The sequence below is a fragment of the Schistocerca americana genome, chromosome 1 (assembly GCF_021461395.2).
Source record: "Schistocerca americana isolate TAMUIC-IGC-003095 chromosome 1, iqSchAmer2.1, whole genome shotgun sequence".
In the NCBI taxonomy this organism is placed as follows: domain Eukaryota; kingdom Metazoa; phylum Arthropoda; class Insecta; order Orthoptera; family Acrididae; genus Schistocerca; species Schistocerca americana.
This window is the reverse complement of record NC_060119.1, coordinates 166,941,572-166,966,955: the sequence shown is the minus strand read 5'-3', so window position 1 is coordinate 166,966,955 and position 25,384 is coordinate 166,941,572. Positions and strand designations below refer to the sequence as shown.

At 42.0% G+C, this 25,384-nt stretch overlaps 1 protein-coding gene across 2 annotated transcripts in view; it reads left to right on the top strand.

Annotated features, from left to right (window-relative positions):
- LOC124551979 overlaps nt 1–25,384 on the top strand; it is a 200,257-nt gene that overhangs the window by 2,792 nt on the left and 172,081 nt on the right. For both annotated transcript variants that reach the window (XM_047126482.1, XM_047126483.1), the window contains exon 2: nt 18,055–18,179. In XM_047126482.1, the coding sequence (XP_046982438.1) occupies nt 18,102–18,179 (78 nt within the window). In that variant the 5' untranslated portion in view covers nt 18,055–18,101. The remainder of the gene's footprint in view (nt 1–18,054; nt 18,180–25,384) is intronic.

The following is a 25,384-nucleotide window of genomic DNA, read 5'->3' as shown; positions in this document are numbered from 1 at the left end:
TTTTCCACCATTTAAAAATGGTTTCCATTTAATTCCCAGAAAAAAAAGCATCATCTTTTCTAGCTAAATGTAATAAAACCAGATATAAGGAAATTATTACGGGTTATAAGTAATGGAAGCAGTGCATAGTTCATTTGCATAATTTGTAAACTGAGCATTGTAAAGCACTCTTCTTGGGTGATACTGTAACTTCATCATGTTGTGACCCTATTTGGTTAAGAAACCACAGCCAAGAAATGCTGAACTTGCATGCAAATTCAAATTCCTAATGTACCCTAGACAGTTAGGCTCTGTGGATTGAATGATGACAATCCATCGAGGGGGAATTCTGTTCAAATTGTGTTGTGTACCACACACACACACACACACACACACACACACACACCACTGCGCCATCTGGGACAGAACATTACTGGAACTGCACGAACTATCTCGGCATGCCTCATGGCGAATCCACATTTCCATTGAGCGCCACCTATCTGCATTCCCTGTCCATTTCCTCCATGTTCACCCTCAGAGATTCCCAGAGGAGGCCAGACAAATTTGTGCATCCATACTCAAGAAGGTACGTCCATTCCCCAGCTAGGCTAGTGAAATTATATGAATGTGTAGCATCTGTCCTCTGCAGTGATTAACACACTGCCTAGTAAGCAGGAGATCTTGGGTTTGGATCCTGGTCTGGTACACATTTTCACTCATCACCACTGGTTCCACATAATGTCCCAATGCAGCTGATAGCAGTGATCCTCTCTTTGCCTTTCCTTTCTTACCCTCTGCACCTCCTCCAATTTACATGTAGTGTATAACAGCTGCGGGTTCTGTGCGGTGTCTGCTCTTTTGTACATATCCAAAAGAACAGATACCACTCATTCATATAATTTGAAAAGCCTAACTGCGTAGTTGATCCACCTTCTTCAGTCAGAATGCAAAAATACATTCTACCTCCTGTGGGAATCTCAGCGGGCAAATATGAAGGAAATGGACAGGGACAGCAGATAGGTGGCGCTCGATGGAAATGTGGATCTCCCGTGAAATGTGCCGAGATAGCCTGTGCAGTTGCAATAATGCTGTGTCCTGGATCGTGCAGTGGTTAATGCACCTGCCTGGTAAGCAGGAAATCCTGGGTTCGAATCACGATCTGGTCCATATTTTCACCTGTCGCCCATGGTTCTGCATAATGTCCTGATGCTGCTGACAGCAGTGGTCCCATCCCCTCTCCTCCATACCCTTTCCTTTCTTCCCCTCTCCACCTTGTCTTGTCGTATAAAACTACATAGAACAGATGATATTCGAGTCTACTTATGATGAAAATGTGTGGGATAAAATAGCAACAGCTCTTTGAGGACGCCCAAATTAAAATGGTATCAGTGACCATTATGCAGCTGTAGCAACAATGATAACCAAAGTACAAAGGGCAACTATTACTTTACAAGTATTTATTTCTTTAGTGAACTAGATACGAGGCAGTAGTAGCATATCTCAGTGAGGAACTTGAAACTTATCTCTGGGCTGGAGCATTCAGAAGAGCTGTGGCTCAAGTAAAAAAGGGTAGTTGACCATTCATGTCGTAGATATGTACACAATAGAAAAGTTTATAATGAGAGAGCCCTTCCATGGTATACAGTTCCTGTAAAGTAAAATCTTACAAAGAAACAAGGCCTATTGCATATTAGGTGTAAAATCATACGGCTATCGATAGTGTGATGATGTATGAAACATGTTTGGCTATCAAGAAGTCACTGAATTGTGCCTTCAAAAACTATGGTGGTAGAATATTATCAACAGATTTCTCACAAAATCTGGTGAAATTCTGGTCTTAGGTGAAAGTTGTTAGTGACTCCAAAGTTAGTAACCAGACACTAATGATCGAAAAAGAGAAACTAGGATTTATCCTTGCACTACTGAAAAGATGGGTGAGTAGATATTAGTGTGAATGGCATTGAGAAAGAGCTGAATTTGTTTAACTTGAAAAAAAGTTCCAGGACATGATGAAATACTGAATTTGGAGCTGCGTTAGGCCCTCTTATAACAATAATAAGGTGTGGATCCTTTGAACAAAAAACTGTGCCCAGTTGCTGGGACAATGCGCTCTTGTTTTACCTATCTACAAGAAACATGGCAGAAGTGATCCACAAAGCTGCTGTCCAGTATCCATCCATTTCTTGTAGAATTTTAGAAAATATTCTTAGTTCAAATGTAATGAAGTACCTCCAACAAAATGGCCTCTTTCCTCACGTGACATCCTGGTAGCTGGTAGATACATGCAATATTTCTTGACTTCTGAAAAGTGTTAGAATTGGAACCACAACTGTCGCTTGTGAGCCGGCCGGTATGGCTGAGCGGTTCTAGGCGCTTCAGTCTGGAACCGTGTGACCGCTACAGTCGCAGGTTCGAATCGTGCCTTGGGCATGGATGTGTGTGATGTCCTTAGGTTAGCTAGGTTTAAATAGTTCTAAGTTATAAGGGACCAATGACCTCAGCTGTTAAATCCCATAATGCTCAGAGCCATTTGAACTATTTTTTTTGTCACTTGTTCTTGTTATTGAAAGTACAGTCATGTTGGGTGTCAGGTGAAAATTATAACTGACTTGAGAATTTCTTGTTAGGGAGGAAACGTCAAATTATTGTGGATGGAATTATTGACAGATGTAGAAGTACCTTCATGTGTGACCCAGGGAAGTGTGTTGGAACCCTTTCTGTTCATGCTATATGGTAATGCCACTGCAGATAATAATAGTAACCTCAGATTATGCAGTTATCTATAATGAAATATTGTCTGAAGAAAAGATGCACAAATAATTTGATAAGATTTCCAAGTGGTTCAAAGACTGACAGCTTGCTTTAAATATTCAGATATGAAAAATTGTGCATTTCACAAAATAAAAAATAAAAAAATAGTATCCTACGCAGTTTGTCCCAGCTCTGTTAGGATGCTTGTGTAAAATCCCAAACCGCAGTTTCCCCCTGTGGGCTCAAGGGTTAGAATAGGCCCGAGGTATTTCTGCCTGTCGTAAAAGGCGACTAAAAGGAGTCTCGCAGCTTTTGGCCTTTATGTGATGGTCCACTGTAGGGTTTGACCTCCATTTTTCAAAATTTTCCTGAAGAGCGAGCGAATTGGGGAAGGGTGCCTTACATGGTGCATCATGTCCATTGTGCATTGAGATCTTTAGCCCACTTTCTCGTTGTGGCATTGCAGTCCCGATCATCCTCCATCTGTTAAGTGAGGACACCTTGGATGCATTTTCCTCCAACCACTATGCAGTGTTGTTTTCTGTGCTGACAAGGACCATGGAATTCTTTGCGCCTCGTATCCAGCATGGTAGCCAGTCCATTGTGGTGGGCCGCCATGTACCCTGTTGGTTGTAGCCCCCTGACAACATAGGGATCGCTCTGCTGATGCCTGCACCATTAACTCCCCATGTATGCCATAGAGTAGATGCCCATCTCCATGACCTTTGCTGCAGCTGGGTGGCGCCCCTGGTCGGAGTGGGTGGCATCACGGCGGATGACACGCGATGAAGCATAGTACATCATCTCTTGATGGTGGTCAAATACCAGCAGTCTCTAAGCACTCACGGGCTCAGTTCAATGCACAGAAGTACGACCTCAAATCGTTCCCCTCCCAGACCACACCATGGGAGGAACGTCAGGCTAAGGATGGCAGCAGCTCTTATTTGCCCCGGTACCTCATATGTTCGAGACTGTGAAGCCTCAGTTTTTTGTTGGGCATTTAGAGGACAAGTCTGGGGAGGTGGAGGGTTTGTCCAAAATGAGATCTGAGTCGGTCTTGATCAAAACAGCATCATCTGCCTAGTCACAGGCGTTACTCACTTCTGACAAGCTGGGGAGTGCTTCTGTAACCATCAAGCCCCATAAGAGCTTAAATATGGTCCAGGGTATCATATTTCACAGGGACCTTCTTTTGCAGTCTGGCGATGAGCTGTGCGCCAATTTAGAACTGCAAGGTGTATGTTTTGCTTGGCATGTCCACCGGGGGCTGAGGGATAATCAGGTCCCCACCGGTGCCTTCATCTTGGCCTTTGAGGGTGATACATTGCCCGAGAAGGTCAAGGTGACGGTCTATTGCTGTAATGTAACACTCTATATCCCTCCCTCGATGTGGTGCGTTAAATGCTGTAAGTTCGGTCATATGTCTTCCCCCTGTACTTCCAGCGTCAAATGTCGAGATTGTGGATGCATGTCACATCCCAATACTCCCTGTGTGCTGCCTCCCATCTGTGTCAACTGTGCGCTGTGCTTGCCAGACTGCAGGATTCTCCAGAAAGAAAGGAAAACCATGGAGTACAAGACCCTGGACCAATTGAACTACACTGAGGCTAAGGGGAAATTTGAACGCCTACACCCTGTATGCATGACATCGTCTTACATAGTCTCTACAACAGTTGTAGCCACATCAGCTCTGCCAACCCCAGAACCTCTCAGAGCCAGAAGACTACACCTGCCCCCTTGATGGTGGGGGGCACTTCCCTCCATGTTGATCCTGCACCACCTACTTCAGGAGCAACAGTCCCTCAACCATTGGGGGCGTCTGTCCCCACTTCTAAGTCGGAGAAGCGTACAACTTCTTCGGCTGCTCTTGCTAGGAAGGGGTCCCTTGAGTCACTCCCTTCCCAGGTTTCTGCTAGTGGGAAAGATGACACCCGCCAGTGGCTGAAGAGTCCAAAAGCAGCTGGTCTTAGAGATTCATGCTCATCCTCAGTCCCAGAGACTGAATCAGTGAAGTCCTCCCAGCCAGGGAAACACAAAGAACAGTGAGAGAAATCCAACCTCCAAGCTTGTGTCTGCTGATGAGGTGGATATTGTAGCATCAGCTGAGGACCTAGATCTCGCCGGACCCTCAGACAAAATGGATATAGACTGTTCAGGCAAAAAGTCGGTGGCAGCAGGTGACCCTGAGGTGTAAACTTCAATGAATGCTCAATGCCTTCCCAGTCTCACGATGACGTCATCCTCCAGTGAAACTGCGGTGGTTTTTTCCACCATCTGGCTGAGCTACAGCAACTGCTAAGCTTTACACCTGCTTTCTGCATCGCCCTCCAGGAAACCTGGTTCCCGGCAATGTGGACCAGACCCCTGCCCTCCATGGCTATAACGGATACTACAGGAACCGTAGTGACTGTAATAGAGTGTCAGGTGGAGTTTGCGTTTATGTCCTAAACTCAGTCCGTAGTGAACCTGTGCCCCTTCAAACCGCTCGTGAAGCCATGGCTGTTAGAATAAGGATGACACAGGAGATAACTGTCTACAACGTACATCTTCCTCCAGATGGTGCAGTGTCCCTGAATGTATTAACTGCACTGATTGAGCTTACTCGGCCATTGATTTATCAATTTGCAGCCCAGGACTTCTAACATCTATCTACCGGAGAGCACATGACAGCCCAAGGCAGACTGGGGAACTTTCACATCTGCTGTCACCATTGAATCTCCCCCACACGGGAACATTGATGTGATGGTTGAGCAGGTGACTACGACAATCGTTTCTGTGGTAGAAAACATGATCCCACACTCTTTAGGGTGCCCCCAGCGAAAGACAGTCCCTTGGTGGTCGCCGGAAGTCACTGAAGCAATTAAGGAGCGTCGGCAACTCTACAGTGGCATAAGCGGCCCTGGAGCACCTCATAGCCTTTAAACGGCTCCGTGCTCACATTCGCCAACTTATCAAATGACAGAAGCAGGAGTATTGGATGAGATATGTCTCGACCATTGGGTGCCATACGCCACGTTCAGAAGTCTGGGCAAAGATCTAATGTGTTTTTGAGTGCCAGACCTGAACAGATGTGCCCAGTGTTAACATAAAAGGGGTGTTATCTATCGACGCAATTGCGATTGCCGAGCACTTTGCCAAGCACTTTGCTGAGCACTATGCTCGAGCCTCTGCATCAGAGAATTACCCCCCAGCCTTTCACACTCTCAAACGGCAGCTGGAAGGTAAAGTCCTCTCGTTCACTACACGCCACAGTGAATCCTATAACACCCCATTTACAGAGTGGGAGCTCCTCAGTGCCCTTGCACATTGCCCCGACAAAGCTCCTGGGCCAGATCAGATCAACAGTCAGATGATGAAACATCTCTCATCTGACTACAAGCGACATCTCCCATCATCTTCAACCGGATCTGGTGCGATGGCATCTTTCATCACAGTGGTGGGAGAGCACCATTATTTTGGTGCTCAAACCTGGTAAAAACCTGCTTGATGTGGACAGCTATCGGCCCATCAGCCTTGCCAACGTTCTTTGTAAGCTGCTGGAACGTATGGTGTGTCGGCATTTGGATTGGGTCCTGGAGTCACATGGCCTACTGCCTCCAGGTCAGGGCGGCTTCCGCCAGGGGCATTCTATCACTGGTAATCTTGTGTCCAGAGAGTCTGCCATCTGAACAGCCTTTTCCAGATGCCAACAACTGGTTGCTGTCTTTTTTGATTTACGAAAGGTGTATGACACCACCTAGCGACATAATAACCTTGCCACATTATACGAGTGGGATCTCCGAGGCCCGCTCCCGATTTTTATCCAGAATTTCCTGTCACTTCGTACTTTCTGTGTCCAAGTTGGCTGTTCATCTCCCTCATCGGCAGCACAGGTCAGAGCTTCCAATTGCAGTTCGTGTCTGATCCCTTCTTTCTGAGCTGGAGTCCTTGCCTGTACCACCTATACTTGTCCATTCACATAAACCACCTTGTGTACACTTAGGCTGTGGCTTTGCCTGGACCTTTTGCATGGCCCTAAGGACTCAATTAACCCCATTGCTCTCCGCTGCCACTTCCTCTCGATTCTTGACATGTACCGAGGCCACGAAGTGGTTTACACCTACAGCTCGATGGCTGATGGTCACGTCGGCTTTGCGTATGTCCATGGAGGATGTATTGAACAGCACTCCCTGTCCGATGGCTGCAGTCTTTTCACTGCCGAGCTGGTGGCTATATCACATGTTCTTGAGCACTCCGTTCATGCCCTGGGGAGTCATTTCTTCTGTGTACTGACTCCTTGAGCAGCCTACAAGCTATCAACCAGTGCTACTCTCATCATCCTTTGGTAGCGACCACCCAGGAGTCCATCTATGCCCTGGAATGGTCCGGACATTCAGTGGTGTGTTTGTCTGGACCCCAGGTCATGCCGGAATCCCAGGCAACACACTTGCGGACAGGCTGGCCAAACATGCTACATGGAGATTGGCTTCTCTGCAACTGACCTGCATTCGGTACTACGCTGCAAGGTTTTGTGGCTTTGGGAGATGAAACGGCATAACCTCAGCATGCACAACAAACTGTGTGCCGTTAAGGAAACTACATATGTGTGGCAGTCCTCCATGTGAGCCTCTCGCAGGGGCTCTGTGGTTCTCTGCCGGTTCCGCATTGGCCACGCATGGGTGACATGGCTACCTCCTGTGCTGTGATGACCCATCTCAGTGTCAGTGCAGCACCCAGCTGAGAGTGGCCCATATCTTGGTGAGCTGTCCTTCTTTGGCTGCCCTGCGATGGACTCTTCAGTTACCGGACTCGTTGCCATTAATTGTAGCTGACAATGCCTCATTGGCTAATTTAGTTTTACGTTTTATATGTGATGGTGGGTTTTATCATTCTATATAAGTTTAAGTGCATGTCCATTGTCCCTTTGTGTTCTCCACTCTAATGCTTTTAGGGTGGATGTTTTTAATGTGTCGCAGAGTGGCTAGCTTTTCCTTTTTTATTCTCATTGTCAGCCAGCCATGGTCATCTGCCCTCTTGTTTTTACCCCTTCTTCCTGTTTCTTGCTTCTCTCTGTGGTTTTGTTTTCCTGTTTTGTGCATAGTAGTGTTGGTTGTCCTTCTTCTGGTTCTTCCTTTCTCCTGTAATTGTGCTGTATGTCTCCTTTCTTTTCTCCTTTCTCGTTGTGTAATTATTTTGCTGGGAACAAGGGACTGATGACTGTGCAGTTTGGTCCCTTCCCCCTCCTCCCCTCTTTTAAACTAACCAACGAACCAACCAAACTGCAATGCTATCTTGTAGTGAGTTGCACCGTTATGTTCTTTGAAGTTTCAGAAACAGCTATGTAGACAGTAAAAGCGCTAGCATTGCTGCAGCAGTCATCCTGGCCTTGAATGTAACAGTATGTGCCTGGCACTTGTCAATGTATTTGCCGAATTTGTTACACAAATTGAAGTTGGCAATGAAAGGACGCCATTATGACACAATTAAAAACATCCAAGAAAATTTTACTCCAGTACTAAATGCAACTCAAAAAAGGATTACTGATTCTGTTTCAATATACTTTTAAAATGATTTCAGCTGTGTTTTGATTCAGGGGAGACTATCTTGAATAAATTTAGTGATTTTGCGAATGTAGTCCATGACTTATTTTTCAAAGCCACAGTCTGATAGAACTAGGACACAATGTGTATTGCTACGGTATCAGTGAATCACAGTTTGAAATTGGCCAGCTTATGAAAATACATAGTGTAACAATTTGTAGGGATTTTAAATGCAAGAATCATGTAGGCTCAGTCATAGGTACAGCAGGTGGCAGACTTTGGTTCATTGGTAGAACACTAGGAAAATGCAATTCCTCTACAGAGGAGATTGCTTACAAAACACTTGGAGGACTCATTTCGGATTATAGCTCAAGTGTTGGGAACCCCTACCAGACAAGACTAACAAGAGATATTATACTATACAAAGAAGGGCAGCCCAAGTGCTCACAGGTTTGTTTAACCTATGGGAGAGTGTAACAGAGATACTGATATATTGAGTAGTTATGTAGATACTAAAGCAAGAGCTCTAAAGTCTCTGAACATCTTAAAATGTCTTAATGGCAGTTACTGGGGAGCAAACAGATATTCGCTGTTGGTATGTTGCAGAGTCATTGTTCAATCACAGGTGGAATATGGCTGTCCTTTATATTATTCTGCATGACCAACCTACATAAAGACCTTGGATTCATTGTGCCATGATCTCATTAAACTGGTGACAGGTGCCGTCAATACAAGTCCGGTACCCAGCTTCTGTGCTGAGGCTGGGGAACTGCCATTAATCGTCCAGTGTAAGTTCTTCACAGTGTAACATGCATATAAAGTCGGTGCAGTGTCTCCAGCCTCTAATCTCATGGTTCACCATTAAAAGTACTCAGATATATAAATCACAGCAGAGTGATGAGAGTGGTTGGGACTGAAACAGTGGAGCAAGGTAAAAAGCTTGGTGTTGTGTAGCTGAAATTTTTAACACAGTGTTGGAGCATTGATTATTAGTAACGAATTCAAGGCTGTTTGAAATTTGACAAAGCACAAGAAATCTTGTACACTGGCTCTTATCTTTAAACAAGCCTTTTACGGGTTTTTAGATGAGCACTGATACTGTGTCATTTATTCTGATGGGTCCAAGTAGGGTTATGTTGTCAGTTGCTCATTACTTTCTCCAGACAGTGTCCATAGGATTTGACATCCAGATGAATTTATAGTCTTTGACTCTGAGCTTTAAGTAGCTATAAATGTGCTAGAGCAGCTGAGGTGCCATTGGCAGAATAATTTTCTTGTAATCTGCCCTGATTCCCCAGTCCTTACAGGCAATTCAGTAAACATATCCAGCTGACTAACTAGTACAGAATATACAAAAAAACCTATGACCTTTATGTTTTAAAACAGTAAGGAAAGGAAATATCATTCTGCTGTGTACCAAGTATATGGAATTAAAGGGAAATGTGTAAGTTGACATGGCTGTAAGGGACATTTGAAATGAAAATAATATACCACCAAATGCTGTCTGCTTGGGTGATAATGCATTGTTGTTCTAGAGAGGAGTTGTGTGTCAGCTGGAAAACTAATGACTATAGTTATAAAACAACAAGCTAAGGCTGGTGAAGCCACTGTTTCTGTCATGGTGAACATACCTCCAGCCACTCTGATGGAAAGATGCAGATGTAACACAACTGAATATAGTGCACTGTCCAGTGACACACTGGTGTCTGACAGACGACCTGCCAATATGTGATGCTTGTGGCATATCAGTGATGGTGCACCACTTTCTACTTGATTGCATTTTATATTCAAACAAGAGGGAGCAATTTTTTCTCGATAGTGATTAATCCAGCGTTTTAAGTAATAACGAAATGAGTGTGAAAAAGGTTTGTGGGTTTTATATGTTGTTGGGACTCTGCTAGAAAGGTTCTTCCTTTCTAGCCATAATTATGTGAATCAGAGTTTAATTCTGGGAAAGTGTACATTTGTAGTTAGTGTGAGTATGTACATGGAAAAAATTACTGACAGATCCCAAGCTCATTCATGTCTTGTGCACCATCTGTTACTGTTGGATCTAGAGATAACTCATGTATTCTGCATACTGCCTGTGGATGTGATATGCTGCAATATATTTTAACTACTACTTACACCAGCAGTCAGTGTATTAAGCTTCAATGCCTTCATGTATGTTTTTAAGCTTCAATGCCTTCATGTATGTTTTGCTTACTTAGCATTTTGATTCTGTTTTGAGATTACAGATAGTTATTATTTTCCTCTTGGCATTCCTCCTGCTTTTAGAGATAGCCCTATTCAAAAACAGAAGAAAATGAATAAATGTGAAACACTTTTGGAGGTTTTTGATGATGATGATCAGATGTTCCTAGTGAGAATGAAGTGCCGGATGACTGTGTGAATGAATGATTTTAGAGTTCTGAGGAAAATTCCAGTGACAGTGACATTACTGGGCCTGTAAGGAAGCATAAGGTGACTGTTTGCAAGTAATTCTGACAATAACGATGAATGTGATTAAGTTTGTGTGACTGATTCATTTTGTCATAATATTAAACCAAGTCTTGAGTGCCATCTCAAATGTGGTAAATGAGATTCAGATTTCTGTGTAAGCATTTATAACATTGATATGTAGTACTGTTAACAAACTTCATCATCTTCTTCTTCTCCACATACTGTTACTCGCTCCTGCCTTCATTAAAAGTAAGTGATAGTAAACGTGTGTAAAGTAGGCAACAGCACATCTTGCTGGAGACTTTTTCTAATACCTCGGATTTCTTAAATTTACTTCACAGTACAAAAAGGTGTTGAAAATGTACCTGATCAGCTAACCCTAAAATTTATTAGAAAATGTAGACTTACGGGTTGAATAGTCATGTCATCTGCGTAACAAGCCAATACTCAATGCAACAGGCTCATATTCTTATGGGACATACATAACAGCTGTTTTATGATAAACATGAGCATAATCATGTTGGTGAGTTAACCAAAGGTCACCTACAGAAGACATCAAGCTAATACTGTGTAACCGTCTCTAACCTTGATAAAGGCCTCAATTGAGCCAGCAATGTGTGTATAAGTTGTTGTTTAGATGCTGTAGAGCTATCAAATTATGAGTATGGTAATTGTTGTTTTTCACCTGCTGTCCTGACCAGCCCCAGATTTTTATGCGGGATCAAGGTCAGAAGATTTAGCAGGCCACTGTAGATGTGATAAGACGTTTGAAAGGTTTTTGAACTAGGAATGTATGTGTGCAGCCCTCTGACCACAGCTGTTGTCATCTTGAAAGAAGGGAGTGTCCACAGCATACTCATTATCAAGATTCAGAAGAAAAGACATTTGTTCACAAATAATGTCGAAATGAATGTCCTGGTTCATGATAAACTGAATGACTGGCCTCGAGATATGGTATGAAAACACCCCCAAACTTCACAGAACCACCTCTATCATGAGCCACTCTCTCCACACACTGTGACTTAATTGCTTCGTTGGACTGTCAGTATAGTTGTCACCTTACATCATCTCTCGTAGGACCACAATTCATGTTTCCAATCAGCCGCTGTCCAATTTTTGTATTGTTTTGCCAACTGAAGCAGTTGTATGTGCCACTGTGAGCAGTGGTCATTTGTTAGATACCAGATTCCCAGTGTACACTGCATGCAATTCCTTTCGCAAGGATCACTTGGAAAATGTTTGGGCTGTGCCTGCATTGACCGACAGCAGCAATTGCTGGCACTTCTGAGACCATTTGTTATTGACAAGTCCTGACACTGTTTCTGGTCATGTTGGTTGGAACTTTTTTATGACCACTGATCGTACAGTGTGTTGCATGACCCAGAGTGATTCACCATTTCTTGCAGTAATGTTGGACGGTGCACACTGATAAATTGGGGAACTTTATGTATGTTGTGGTGATGGGCATATCCAAACTTGATAACTCCTAACTAAACAGTCCATGGATGTACTACCAGTTCATAATGTCACGTGAGAACAACATTTTGGTGATCAGGTGTGTCGCCATAGTCAGCTGTGCTGAAGATCTGAGCTCCTGGGCTTAGCTGAGAGTGTTATCTGCTGATGAAGGCAATGCTGCTGCTGTTCTTTCTGACAAGAACTACAGTGAGAAGATACAGAGCATGCAAGACAATGATTCCTACAGGAAGATCAACACTGACCCCACCAAGAAGACAGACAAGAGGGTGCTTCTCAAGGACTTTGACTTACGAGAGAGGATCATTAAGAAATTATTACTATAATGACCTGTACTGCCAAGATCTTAAGGACTCCCTAAGGCCAATGAAAATACGATGCCCTTAAACCCCATTGTCAGCAACGTCAGGGCTCCCCATATTTACTGCCAAGACACCTGACAGAAATATTAATACTCTAGGATTCACAACAATTAATATTCATTGTAGGTTGTTCTTAGCAGAGTATTATTTACAGTTACCAATATGTTGGAGGACAAATGTACAGCTTTTAGCTTTTTTTCATTTTTGAGTCCTTTTTTACAATGCTTTACACATATGTAACATTGGGATTCAAGGTAATGGTATTGAAATGGGTAAGATAAATGTATAATCACAGTTTTGAATTCTGAATCGATTTATTACAAAAGCTCATACTGTAACATAACAATAAACATATTTACATACATTTCTTGTTGTAGTGAAATTATCTGCAGCAGTTTCTGTCTTTGTTGAAGCACAGAAAAACTTTGCATTTTTGGCACTGAACAAAACTATTCTGTTTCTTGGAAATTTTGGACCTTCCTCTTGTGTTATTTCACTGAGGAAAGTGGTAATTTTGTCCTGTTGACATTCTAGCACTGGAGTTACTGTAGTAGCCAGTTTCTTGAATTTTTTGGAGATATCGTCAGTACTTGGACATCCCGTCTTGTCCAGCATATATCAATGCACTTGCAAGATTAGCTTGAAACTGTCTGAGAGAAACATGTTTTCAAGACGGGGCCTTGCAGCCTTCTTTATATTTCAGCCAGCTATTGACAACAGCTATTGTTATTGCATGCCAGAAAATATACAAACACTGTCCTCTGGATTTTATGAGATTTTTGTGTAGTGATGTCAACATGTCATGAAGACTTACTCCTCCCAGATTACAATTGTACATTTGAATATTGGATGGTCTTGGGACAAGACTATGTTATTTCTTAGTCCTATGCCATCTTTTTGCCATGTCCTTTGGCTGTACACCTGTTAGCGAAGATAACAGTGTAACACATTTGTTGTCATACCATTTCACAATGATGAACTTGCCCGTTGTGTCAACTTGTGAAGCTATAGTGTCGCGTCCTTGTGCTGTTGTCTGCTTCTCGTTGGGAGGAGTACATTGCTTGAATCTTCCAGCTCTTATAGTACCAGTGTAATAAATACCCCTCTTCAGTAGGCTCTCAGCATCATGATATGATGTGGAGAAATCTGCATAAGCCCTAAAAAGTGATTGTCTGCCAATGGTGCAGTTAGCTTCATCACAACATTGTAACCAAGAGGTACATGTACCAAGCAGTTACATGCTTTGTTGCCTTAGAAGCTGCACCTTGGTAAACGTCAAAATCATACAAATATCCTGAGGAACCAGCTCTAGCCCACATTTTGAATCCCCATCTTGTTCGCTTGTTTCGTATATATTGTTGAAGACTACTGTGTCCTTTGTCAACATGATGATTCTGCTCAGGCAGTTTTCTCAGGCAAACTTGTGAGAGCAAAGTAAGCCAAGGTTGAATTTTCCATAGCTTATCTTCTTTCTGTGTTAATTGAGTAACAAAAAGATTATCCTGGAAATGCAATAGAGGTACTAGTTTCTGAAAGCAGCTTTGAGCCATTATATCAGAAACCAGATTATGCACCATATGTTTTTCCCGGTAACATCACACACTAGGCATTTGTGCCAAGAGCATTTGCAAATAAATACCTAAAAGCTGCTCCAGCTCAGCTAGGGTAATGTCAATAGCTTTACCCAATTTCTGAATACTATAAATATTAGTTTGTTGAACACAGAGTTCCAGTATTTCACGTGTCACAAGAGATCTGAAGTACTGCTAAGGGGTGAGTATTTCTTCAGGTTAGTCTTCTGGAAGCTGCATGAATGGATGAATTTTTGGAGTAAAGTCACCATCAATCCACAACACTGTATCTTCTGGAACATCCTCAGGATTTACTGAAGCAAAAACAGCCAACTCTTGCAACAGCTCTGGAGTAGAAGTTTCTCCGCCATCATTATATGTGTTACTATTAGTCAGAATTTCATAATCATCCTCATCATGAAGTTCAGAAAAATCACTTTCATTGGGATTAGTTAGAACCTCAAGAATGTCATCAATCGTGAACTGGAAGTAAAAGAAAATGCCTAAATGTCACAATACTAACATTCATAAACATAGCCCTAAAGGATAATTAATTGGAACCCCTCTGCTGCTGACAGGTGTTGTTGATATACCTCGAAGCTGCACGGTCATCAGTGGTATCTGTTCTTTTGAGAACAGTTGCTATTTTCATGTATAACCCTAAATGCCCAGCCGGCCGCTGTGGCCAAGCGGTTCTAGGCGCTTCAGCCCGGAACCGCGCGACTGCTACGGTCGCAGGTTCGAATCCTACCTCGGGCATGGATGTGTGTGATGTCCTTAGGTTAGTTAGGTTTAAGTAATTCTAAGTTCTAGGGGACTGATGACCTCAGATGTTAAGTCCCGTAGTGCTCAGAGCCATTTGAAATCCTAAATGCCCACTGTTACATATATGTAACATGAGTGCATTTCAACATTCGTAGGGTATTTCAATATGCAGAACCAAAAGATTACAAATAATTGGTCCACTAGTACTCATTTAAAGAGAAAATATTTAATATATACTGATTAAAAACTTATTATCCACACAAAAAGAGGATCCCACATACCTTGCGCAGCATGATGGTGACCAACTTCTGCCCTGGAGCATCTAAGAAGTTACGAACATGGTCAAAGATAATATTTCTACAGTAGTTCCATTTATTCCTCACAGAATGCACTGCATGGCTTGTACAAATGTGTAACAGTGGGCATTGGTGAACTAGCATTGGCTAAAGACTAGTAAAACTGATATAAAACTTATGTTGCATATTTGTAGCTGGAGGTACTAGAGGGTTAAGTCCTCATGTGGCAAATCACCTCAACTACTTCAGCCTGAAGGACACAGATAGTGTCGTGAGCTTTGATGTTGTTTCGTTATTCACTAGGTTGCTAGTACGAGAGTCACTAGCACTCATTCGTCAGAAATTTGACAGGAAGACCATTGACCTTTTCTTGTGTCTTCTGACTGCCACATATTTTCTGTTTAATAGAGAATGTTATGAACAGATGAAGGGAGTTACAATGGGCAGTCCACTCTTTTCTGTGGTTGCAAATGTGTACATAGAGCAGAAGTCCTGATGTCATCCAAATGGAAATCTACCTGCTTTCTCCAGTACTGGATTACACGTTCCTTGTCTGGCGCTAAGGAAGGGAAAAACTTCTTGAATTCTGTGCCTGTCTGAACTCCACAAATTGCAACATCAAATTCACTACGGAGACTGAAACAGAACGAAGACTACCATTCCTGAACGTCATGGTCAACAGAAGAGCTGATGCTGTTCTGGGCTGCGGTGTGTATCAGAAGAAAACACACATTGACTTTTATTTGCATGCAGACAGCTGCGATCAACGTGTGCACAGAGGAATTGGGTACTAAAACCTCCAGTACACAGGGTGTGCATCATCTGACACAGAGAATCTGCCCCAGGAATTGTAACACCTCAGAACGGTGCTTTTTTTTTTTTAAAGTTACACAGAGTAGCAGATGAGGCATGCTCTCCACCCCACCACTACAGTATGACCTGTGGAGATGGAAGAAGTCACGCAGGGAAGAGGTAGGCATTGTCTTTATACCGTGCACCTGGACACTAATGGGAAAAATTGGACGTATACTGAAAAAGCAAACTGTCTTTTGACCGCCCAATGAAACTTGAACATTATTGCATAGTGTCAGAGATGACCTTGGTTTGTGGAAGATTGGAGTACATCGGAATGCAAGTCAATTAGGCAAGACCTGTAACAGACAAACAGTGTGCACCATTGAAGATCAATACCGAGAACACCAGCAGCACACTTTACTAATGTATCCCAAAAAGTTGGAGGTCACAGAGCACTGTCTGTCCAAGAATCGTGATGGAATATATTCATACCAGGATTTTAGCACAGGCTCTGAAATACTGGGACAACATTGTTAGTGGCCATCGAAATTCGCACCAGGGACAATCTCTCCAACGAGCACTGCAGCTATTATCTCAGCAAGGCTTGGGAACCAGCACTGGATCCAATTGAGAAGAAACTCAGCAGACACAATACTCTGGCATCTAGGGCTGACAGAGTAACTGCACTTACACTGCCACAGACCCTGACGCCATTACCTGTGCGGCTGTTGACATGTGCCCTCAGGCATAGACTGTGTATAGAACGTGTTGCAGGGAAAGGGTATAAAAGTCAGATCGTGTGCTCAGATGAACTCTATTCATTAGAATATCTTATGATGATGATGATGTTGTTGTTGTTTTTTTGTTGTTGTTGATGATGATGATATGTCTGATGGCCAAAATATTGTGCCTGTTGGATGCTTGAACCAGGAGTTTGCTTAATATTACTGAACAGGCAGCAGCTTTTTCAAAGTAGTGAATTTCCTGTAATTTTAAGCATGAGTATGGTTATAATAGAGGGAAACATTCCACGTAGGAAATATATATCTAAAAACAAAGATGATGTGACTTACCAAATGAAAGTGCTGGCAGGTCGACAGACACACAAACAAACACAAACATACACACAAAATTCAAGCTTTCGCAACAAACTGTTGCCTCATCAGGAAAGAGGGAAGGAGAGGGGAAGACGAAAGGAAGTGGTTTTAAAGGAGAGGGTAAGGAGTCATTCCAATCCCGGGAGCGGAAAGACTTACCTTAGGGGGAAAAAAGGACAGGTATACACTCGCACACACGCACATATCCATCCACACATACAGACACAAGCAGACATATGTCTGCTTGTGTCTGTATGTGTGGATGGATATGTGCGTGTGTGCGAGTGTATACCTGTCCTTTTTTCCCCCTAAGGTAAGTCTTTCCGCTCCCGGGATTGGAATGACTCCTTACCCTCTCCTTTAAAACCACTTCCTTTCGTCTTCCCCTCTCCTTCCCTCTTTCCTGATGAGGCAACAGTTTGTTGCGAAAGCTTGAATTTTGTGTGTATGTTTGTGTTTGTTTGTGTGTCTGTCGACCTGCCAGCACTTTCATTTGGTAAGTCACATCATCTTTGTTTTTAGATATATAAGCATGAGTATGCTTATAGTGAGTTTATAGCAGTTTAACAGTAGTTAAACAATAATGCAATTTGTTACAGTGTTTCACTTTTTAATGTAAACTCCTTATCCCTGAACACTCTTCTTTGTTTGAATCTATGGAACACAGTCAGTGAATGAATGAATGGTTATAAATCATGGTGTTTGGGAGGAGTCTTTTGATGTTATGCTCCCATTAAATGAAGCTCATTGACTTTGTTATTCACCATTGCCTGTAGCTTTACTTTTTTACTGTTTTCATAAATGTTGTTTTTGTATACAGTGTCTGTATGACTGTACTAAAGCTAATGCTTATATGCAGAAACACACTGTTGATCTAAACTTGTGCTGACAGAAAAGGAAATATTTGAAATGTGTCTGAATTGCTTCCTGTTTGTGTTATAAAAATATATAATCTTCTGATGATATAATTTTTGTTATGTAGCAGTTGACTTTTTTTGCAGATGCTGCATTCTAACACGCAGTTGCTTTTTACGAGAGGGGTTAGGAAATGGAGAGTGAATATGGAGGTACCTGTGATCAGACAGAACTGAAATCATTGCTTAATGAATTGGAAGTGTCTTATAAAGTGAGTACTTATTAACATTATCATTCAGTATCATTCATGGTTATTTTATTGGAAGTACTAATAATACTGCTGTATCAGTTGTATTGTGGTAAATTGAACAATCTTTGGGAAATATTGTGACTCATTGGGAAAGCAAATTTCTACAGAGTTAAGTTGATGGTGGAATCACACCATTGTAACAAAGACCATATAGATTAGGTCATAAAAGAGATTTACCAAATTATTAAAATCACTTCACTGCATAACTACCACAGTGACACTGGTGCAGCAATCATAATAGAACCTTAGAACAGAAAAAACGCCCTTTGTTTCACAAGATAGTTTTATTTAATCTTAACATGCCACGCATTTAACCTGTTCTGCTCACTGAATATGCCTCTTCACCTATGATAGGTACCCCTTGCACGCTTTAGTAACTTTCTTTTTCCTGCTGTCATTACATTTTTCCATGTTGCTTCTAGGTGATGCAATGAAGTGTCAGCAGGGCTATTTGGCTATTACCTGCCAGTTCTTTGAAGCTCTTAATCATGTTTGACACTTTGGTTACAAGTAGGAAGAATTTTATCAGTGATGCAATGAAGTTCTATACTCTTAATTACATTTGATGCCTCTGTTATGATTAGCAAGAAGTTTTTATTGGTAAGCTCAGTTATGATGCAATATTCTATGAGCTGAAATTTAAACCCCTCACTACCCACTGAAACACAAATGTGGCCCTGTGCTCCTAGTCCTGTCAGTGTATGTCTTACTCTTGTTATTTTTAATTTACTCACTTATTATTGCCTTTGATAGCAATTTATCCTTACACTGGTTTATAATTTCCCCAGATTGTATGATAATGCCTAAAACAGGTGAAATGCATCACATGTGAAGATTAAATAAACCTAACTTGTGCAATCAAGACTATTTTTCTGTTATTTACCAAATTACATATAATATATGTTGTTGTGGTCTTCAGTCTTAGGACTGGTTTGATGCAGCTCTCCATGCTACTCTATCCTGTGCAAGCCTCTTCATCTCCCAGTACCTACTGCAGCTACATCCTTCTGAATCTGCTTAGTGTATTCATCTCTTGGTCTCCCTCTACGATTTTTACGCTCCACACTGCCCTCCAGTACTAAATTGGTGATCCCTTGATGCCTCAGAACATGTCCTACCAACCAATCCCTTCTTCTAGTCAAGTTTTGTCACAAATTTCTATTCTCCCCAATTCTATTCAATACCTCCTCACTAGTTAAGTGGTCTACCAATCTAATCTTCAGCATTCTTCTGTAGCACCACATTTCAAAAGCTTCTATTCTCTACTTGTCTAAACTATTTATCGTCCACATTTCACTTCCATACATGGCTACACTCCATACAAACACTTTCAGAAATGACTTCCAGACACTTAAATCAATACTCAATGTTAACAAATTTCTCTTCTTCAGAAACACTTTCGTTGCCATTGCCAGTCTACATTTTATATCCTCTCTACTTCGACCCTCATCAGTTATTTTGCTCCCCAAATAGCAAAACTCGTTTACTACTTTAAGTGTCTAATTTCCTAATCTAATTCCCTCAGCATCACCCGACTTAATTCGACTACATTCCATTATCCTCATTTTGCTTTTGCTGATGTTCGTCTTATATCCTCCTTTCAAGACACTGTCCATTCCGTTCAACTGCTCTTCCAAGTTCTTTGCTGTCTCTGACAGAATTACAATGTCATCGGCGAACCTCAAAGTTTTTATTTCTTCTCCATGGATTTTAGCACCTACTCTGAACTTTTCTTTCGTTTCCTTTACTGCTTACTCAATATACATATTGAATAGCATCCTGGAGAGGCTACAACCGTGTCTCACTCCCTTCCCAACCACTGCTTCCCTTTCATGTCCCTCGACTCTTATAACTGCCATCTGCTTTCTGTACAAATTGTAAATAGCCTTTTGCACCCTGTATTTTACCCCTGCCACCTTCAGAATTTGAAAGAGAGTATTCCAATCAACATTGTCAAAAGGTTTCTGTAAGTCTACAAATGCTAGAAAAGTAGGTTTGCCTTTCCTTAATCTTTCTTCTAAGATAAGTCATAAGGTCAGTATTGCCTCACGTGTTCCAACATTTCTACGGAATCCAAACTGATCTTCCCCGAGGTCGGCTTCTACTAGTTTTTCCATTCGTCTGAAAAGAATTCGTGTTAGTATTTTGCAGCTGTGGCTTATTAAACTGATAGTTTGATAATTTTCACATCTGTCAACACCTGCTTTCTTTGGGATTGGAATTATTATATTCTTCTTGAAGTCTGAGGGTATTTCGGCTGTCTCATACATCTTGCTCACCAGATGGTAGAGTTTTGTCAGGACTGGCTCTCCCAAGGCTGTCAGTAGTTCTAGTGGAATGTTGTCTACTCCCGGGGCCTTGTTTCGACTCAGGTCTTTCAGTGCTGTGTCAAACTCTTCACGCAGTATCATATCTCCCATTTCATCTTCATCTACCTCATCTTCCATTTCCATAATATTGTCCTCAAGAACATCGCCCCTGTATAGACCCTCTATATACTCCTTCCACGTTTCTGCTTTCCCTTCTTTGCTTAGAACTGGGTTTCCATCTGAGCTCTTGATATTCATGCAAGTGGTCCTCTTTTCTCCATTTTCCTGTTGGCAGTATCTATCTTACCCCTCATGAGATAAGCCTCTACATTCTTACATTTGTCCTCTAGCCATCCCTGCTTAGCCATTTTGTACTTCCTGGCAATCTCATTTTTTAGACGTTTGTATGCCTTTTTGCCTGCTTCATTTGCTGCATTTTTGTATTTTCTCCTTTCATCAATTAAATTCAGTATCTCTTCTGTTACCCAAGGATTTCTACTAGCCCTCGTCTTTTTACCTACTTGATCCTCTGCTGCTTTCACAGGGCAGGGAGGAGGGTGCTTAGCTCGATACATTGTCTTTCTCTGGTAAGCATTTTATAAATTACTGTATTTCTTTCCCCCAGTCCTGTCAATTGTTCCCTTATGCTCTCCCGGAAACTCTGTTCAACCTTTGGTTCTTTCAGTTTATCCAGGTCCCATCTCCTTAAATTCCCACCTTTTTGCAGTTTCTTCAGTTTTAATCTACAGTTCCTAACCAATAGATTGTGGTCAGAGACTACATCTGCGCCTGGAAATGTCTTACAATTTAAAATCTGGTTCCTAAATCTCTGTCTTACCATTATATAATCTATATGAAAACTTTTAGTGTCTCCAGGGTTCTTCCATGTATACAACCTTCTTTGATGATTCTTGAACCAAGTGTTAGCTATGATTAAGTTATGCTCTGTGCAAAATTCTACCAGGCAGCTTCCCCTTTCATTTCTTAGGCCCAATCCATATTCACCTACTACATTTCCTTGTCTTCCTTTTCCTACTGTCGAATTCCAGTCACCAGTGACTATAAAATTTTCATCTCCCTTCACTACCTGAATAATTTCTTTATCATACATTTCATCAACTTCTTCATCATCTGCAGAGCTAGTTGGCATATAAACTTGTACTACTGTTGAAAGCGTGGGCTTCGTGTCTATCTTGGCCACAATAATGCTTTCACTATGCTGTTTGTAGTAGCTTACCCACACTCCTATTTTTTTAAATTTATTATTAAACCTACTCCTGCATTACCCCTATTTGATTTTGTATTTATAACCCTATATTCACCTGACCAAAAGTCTTGTCCCTCCTGCCACAGAACTTCACTAATTCCCACTATATCTAACTTTAATGTATCCATTTCCCTTTTTAAATTTTCTAACCTACCTGCCCGATTAAGGGATCTGACATTCCATGCTCCGATCTGGAGAATGCCAGTTTTATTTCTCCTGATAACGACGTCCTCTTGAGTAGTCCCCGCCCAGAGATCCGAATGGGGGACTATTTTACCTCTGGAATATTTTACCCAAGAGGACGCCATCGTCATTTAATAATACAGTAAAACTGCATGCCCTCGAGAAAAATTACGGCTGTAGTTTCCCCTAGCTTTCAGCCGTTCGCAGTACCAAATCAGCAAGGCCATTTTGGTTAGTGTTACAGGCCAGATCAGCCAATCATCCAGACTGTTGCCCCTGCAACTACTGAAAAGGCTGCTGCCCCTCTTCAGGAACCACACATTTGTCTGGCCTCTCAACAGATACCCCTCCGTTGTGGTTGCACCTACGGTACAGCTGTCTGTATCGTTGAGGCACGCAAGCTTCCCCACCAACGGCAAGGTCCATGGTTCTTGGGGGGGGGGGGGGATATGTATAATATATACCTATATATGTATAATATATACCTAAAAAAAATACAATGTCTACTCACACACCATACATACTTTACTTTCAGTCCAAAATGCAAAGTCGCATGAGAAAACATTTACTATTTCAAATATTATTCCTTTTAGTGGAAGTCTTCAGCCAGTAACCACATTCATATTTATTTATCAACTGTTGGCCATGTACGTGATATGGGTTTTGTCAGGTATAAACATACCGTATTTACTCGAATCTAAGCCGCACTCGAATCTAAGCCGCATGTGAAAAATGAGACTTGAAATCGAGGAAAAAAAAAAATTTCCCGAATCTAAGCCGCACCTGAAATTTGAGACTCGAAATTCAAGGGGGAGAGAAAAGTTTTAGGCCACACCTCGAAATCGGAACAAAGTTGGTCCATTGTAATATGAGACACAATTTAGGTCGAATGAATGACAATACAGCTACAGTAGTTTGATTCGAGTCGTAAGCTTAGCAGTTAAGCTTTACCAGGTAGGCATTGCTATGCGTCAGGCGCTCCGTCCGTATTTATACGGGTACCCTTCCTTTTTCGCATGCTTCGTCTGGTTTGAATTGATTGCTTATTTTTCTTTGATCTGATAAGTGCGTTCTCTATGTTATAGGTGTTTACGTCACTCTAAGCTGAAAATGTATTATTGTACTGTGTCATGCATTGTTTACCGCATTCTGTTAATGAGTGTTAACGGCCTGTCGCCGCTCGCGGCATGGCTTGCTGTTGTGCGCGCAACCATGGCTTAAAAGAGGAATCTTCTCATTAGCGAAACAATGGCAAGAGACTGCTATTTGTTGTTACTTACACTGCTGCTTTCTTTGATAATGATCAAGAAGAACCAAATAATAGACTGCGTATGATAGATGATGTTCTGAACTAGAGTTTAGCGAAAATTTTTCTCCGTTTGAAAATCTTTGCAGAAGCCTCTTCAGTACATTACATTCTGCACAGGAATTAGTCATCGTAGATTTAAAAATCTAGTCAATTGCCATGCTTCATTTCTGACTGTGTCACTATTAGGCATAAGAATAATACGAATATAAACATGACATATGTATATTATTCCGCGTTTGCTGTTGTCTCACTCACTCTAGTTTCGTAGTTTACTAGGCAGACAGGATTTAAATGAGATAGCAGCAAACACGAAAGAATACATGGCAAAATGTTTATATTCATATTATTCTTATGGTGCAGAGAATACTGCATGTGATTCACAATTCATAAAATTCCTGTTAGCAACGATCTCTTCTCACAGGTTGGAAAAAATTCAGAACGTGGAGTTGGCCATGTTGATAAACATCCCAAACAGTCTTTCCAGTCGGATTTCCATAGTACATTGAAATGCTGCTACATTTGAAGATGAACAATACGGAATTTGTATTTACTACATTGGATAATGTATGAAAAATGCGGTGGTCGAAACTCGGGGCAGAGAAAACGCTCATCTTCCACCTTTTTTTAATTTATTTACTGATGCAGAGGTTTTGGCGCCAGTATTTATCTTTGTGCCTACAAAGCATGCCTGTATAGCGCTACATATATTCGACGGCAGAAGTTTGTTGTGGCGGCACCTACCAACATTTTTCAGAACTTCCGCTTACTTTGCACTCGATTCTAAGCCGCAGGCGGTTTTTTGGATTACAAAAACCGGAAAAAAGTGCGGCTTAGATTCGAGTAGATACAGTAATAAGTAGATACACCGATCAGTCAAAACATTATGACCACCTGCTTAACAGCATATTTGTCCATCTTTGAAAGGGAATACATCACTGTGACATCACAGTCAAGGAAGACATCAAGAATGAAGGGTTGCAGGTGTTTTGCAGCTGTCTGCATGTCTTCGAGTACCACTGCAGGTCCCATGCAAGTGCAGGCAGGAGGATGTCTCCCACAGTTTGCATATGTGGGGCACTGCACATTTCGAGTTGCTGTTCAGCTCAATGACAATGTTTGTGGACATGATCATCAACCTAGTGTAGCAAAAATGTGATCCACCCAAAGAGCTGACATGTTTCCATTGATCAGTGGTTAAATTCTGATGGTCTTCTGCCCACTGCAATCACAATTTACGATGTTGTTGGGTCAACATGTGGACATGTAGGTGTGGTCTGCTGTGGAGCTCCATGTCCAACAAAGTGTGATGAATGGTGTTCTCCGAAACACTTGTGTGTGCCCCAGCATTGTACTCTTTCAGCAGGGATGCCGCAGATCACAATCTATGCTACTTTACAGAGCAGACAAGCCTCCAAAACCCATGTTCTCTGAAGAGTCGTGGACGTCCAGCCATTTAACACCTAGTGGTAGTTTCACCATCCTTCTACCTCTTTCTGTAGATACTCATGACGTGAACATTTGACCAGTTTTGCCATTTTTGAGATACTTGTCCACAGGCTCTACTTAATATAAGGGGCGTTCAAAAAGAAACAAGCCAGAGACATAATTACAGAAACCACTACCTGTATGGTAGAATTATTGACTCTGGCTGTTAAGACACTTGTCCCACTGTGGTAGAAGACAGTGAATGGCTGTCTCAGAAAATTCCCGGGGCTATGAAGTTAACCAGTTCGGCAAGTATGGCTGGACATTGTCATCCGAGGTGAATCGTTTGCCCTTCAGAGACTTTTTAAGGGGACCAAAAGATGCCCCCCTTCTGATTCACTTCCTGCAGCACGGGACAACAGCAAATGCCTGGCATTACTTGCAAACCTTGACCACCCTTGGCCAAGCGATCAAATCAAGATGACCAGGCAATCTCACCCATTGGGTCATTCTGCTCCATGACAATGCAAAGCCTCATACGGCCAACACAGTTGTGGCACTCATGCAGAAATTCAAATGAGAGCCTCTCAGCCACCCTCCGTACAGTCCGGACCTCTCTCTCTGTGATACGCCATGTTTGGTCCACTTAAAAAGGCTCTGAGGGGCAAACGAT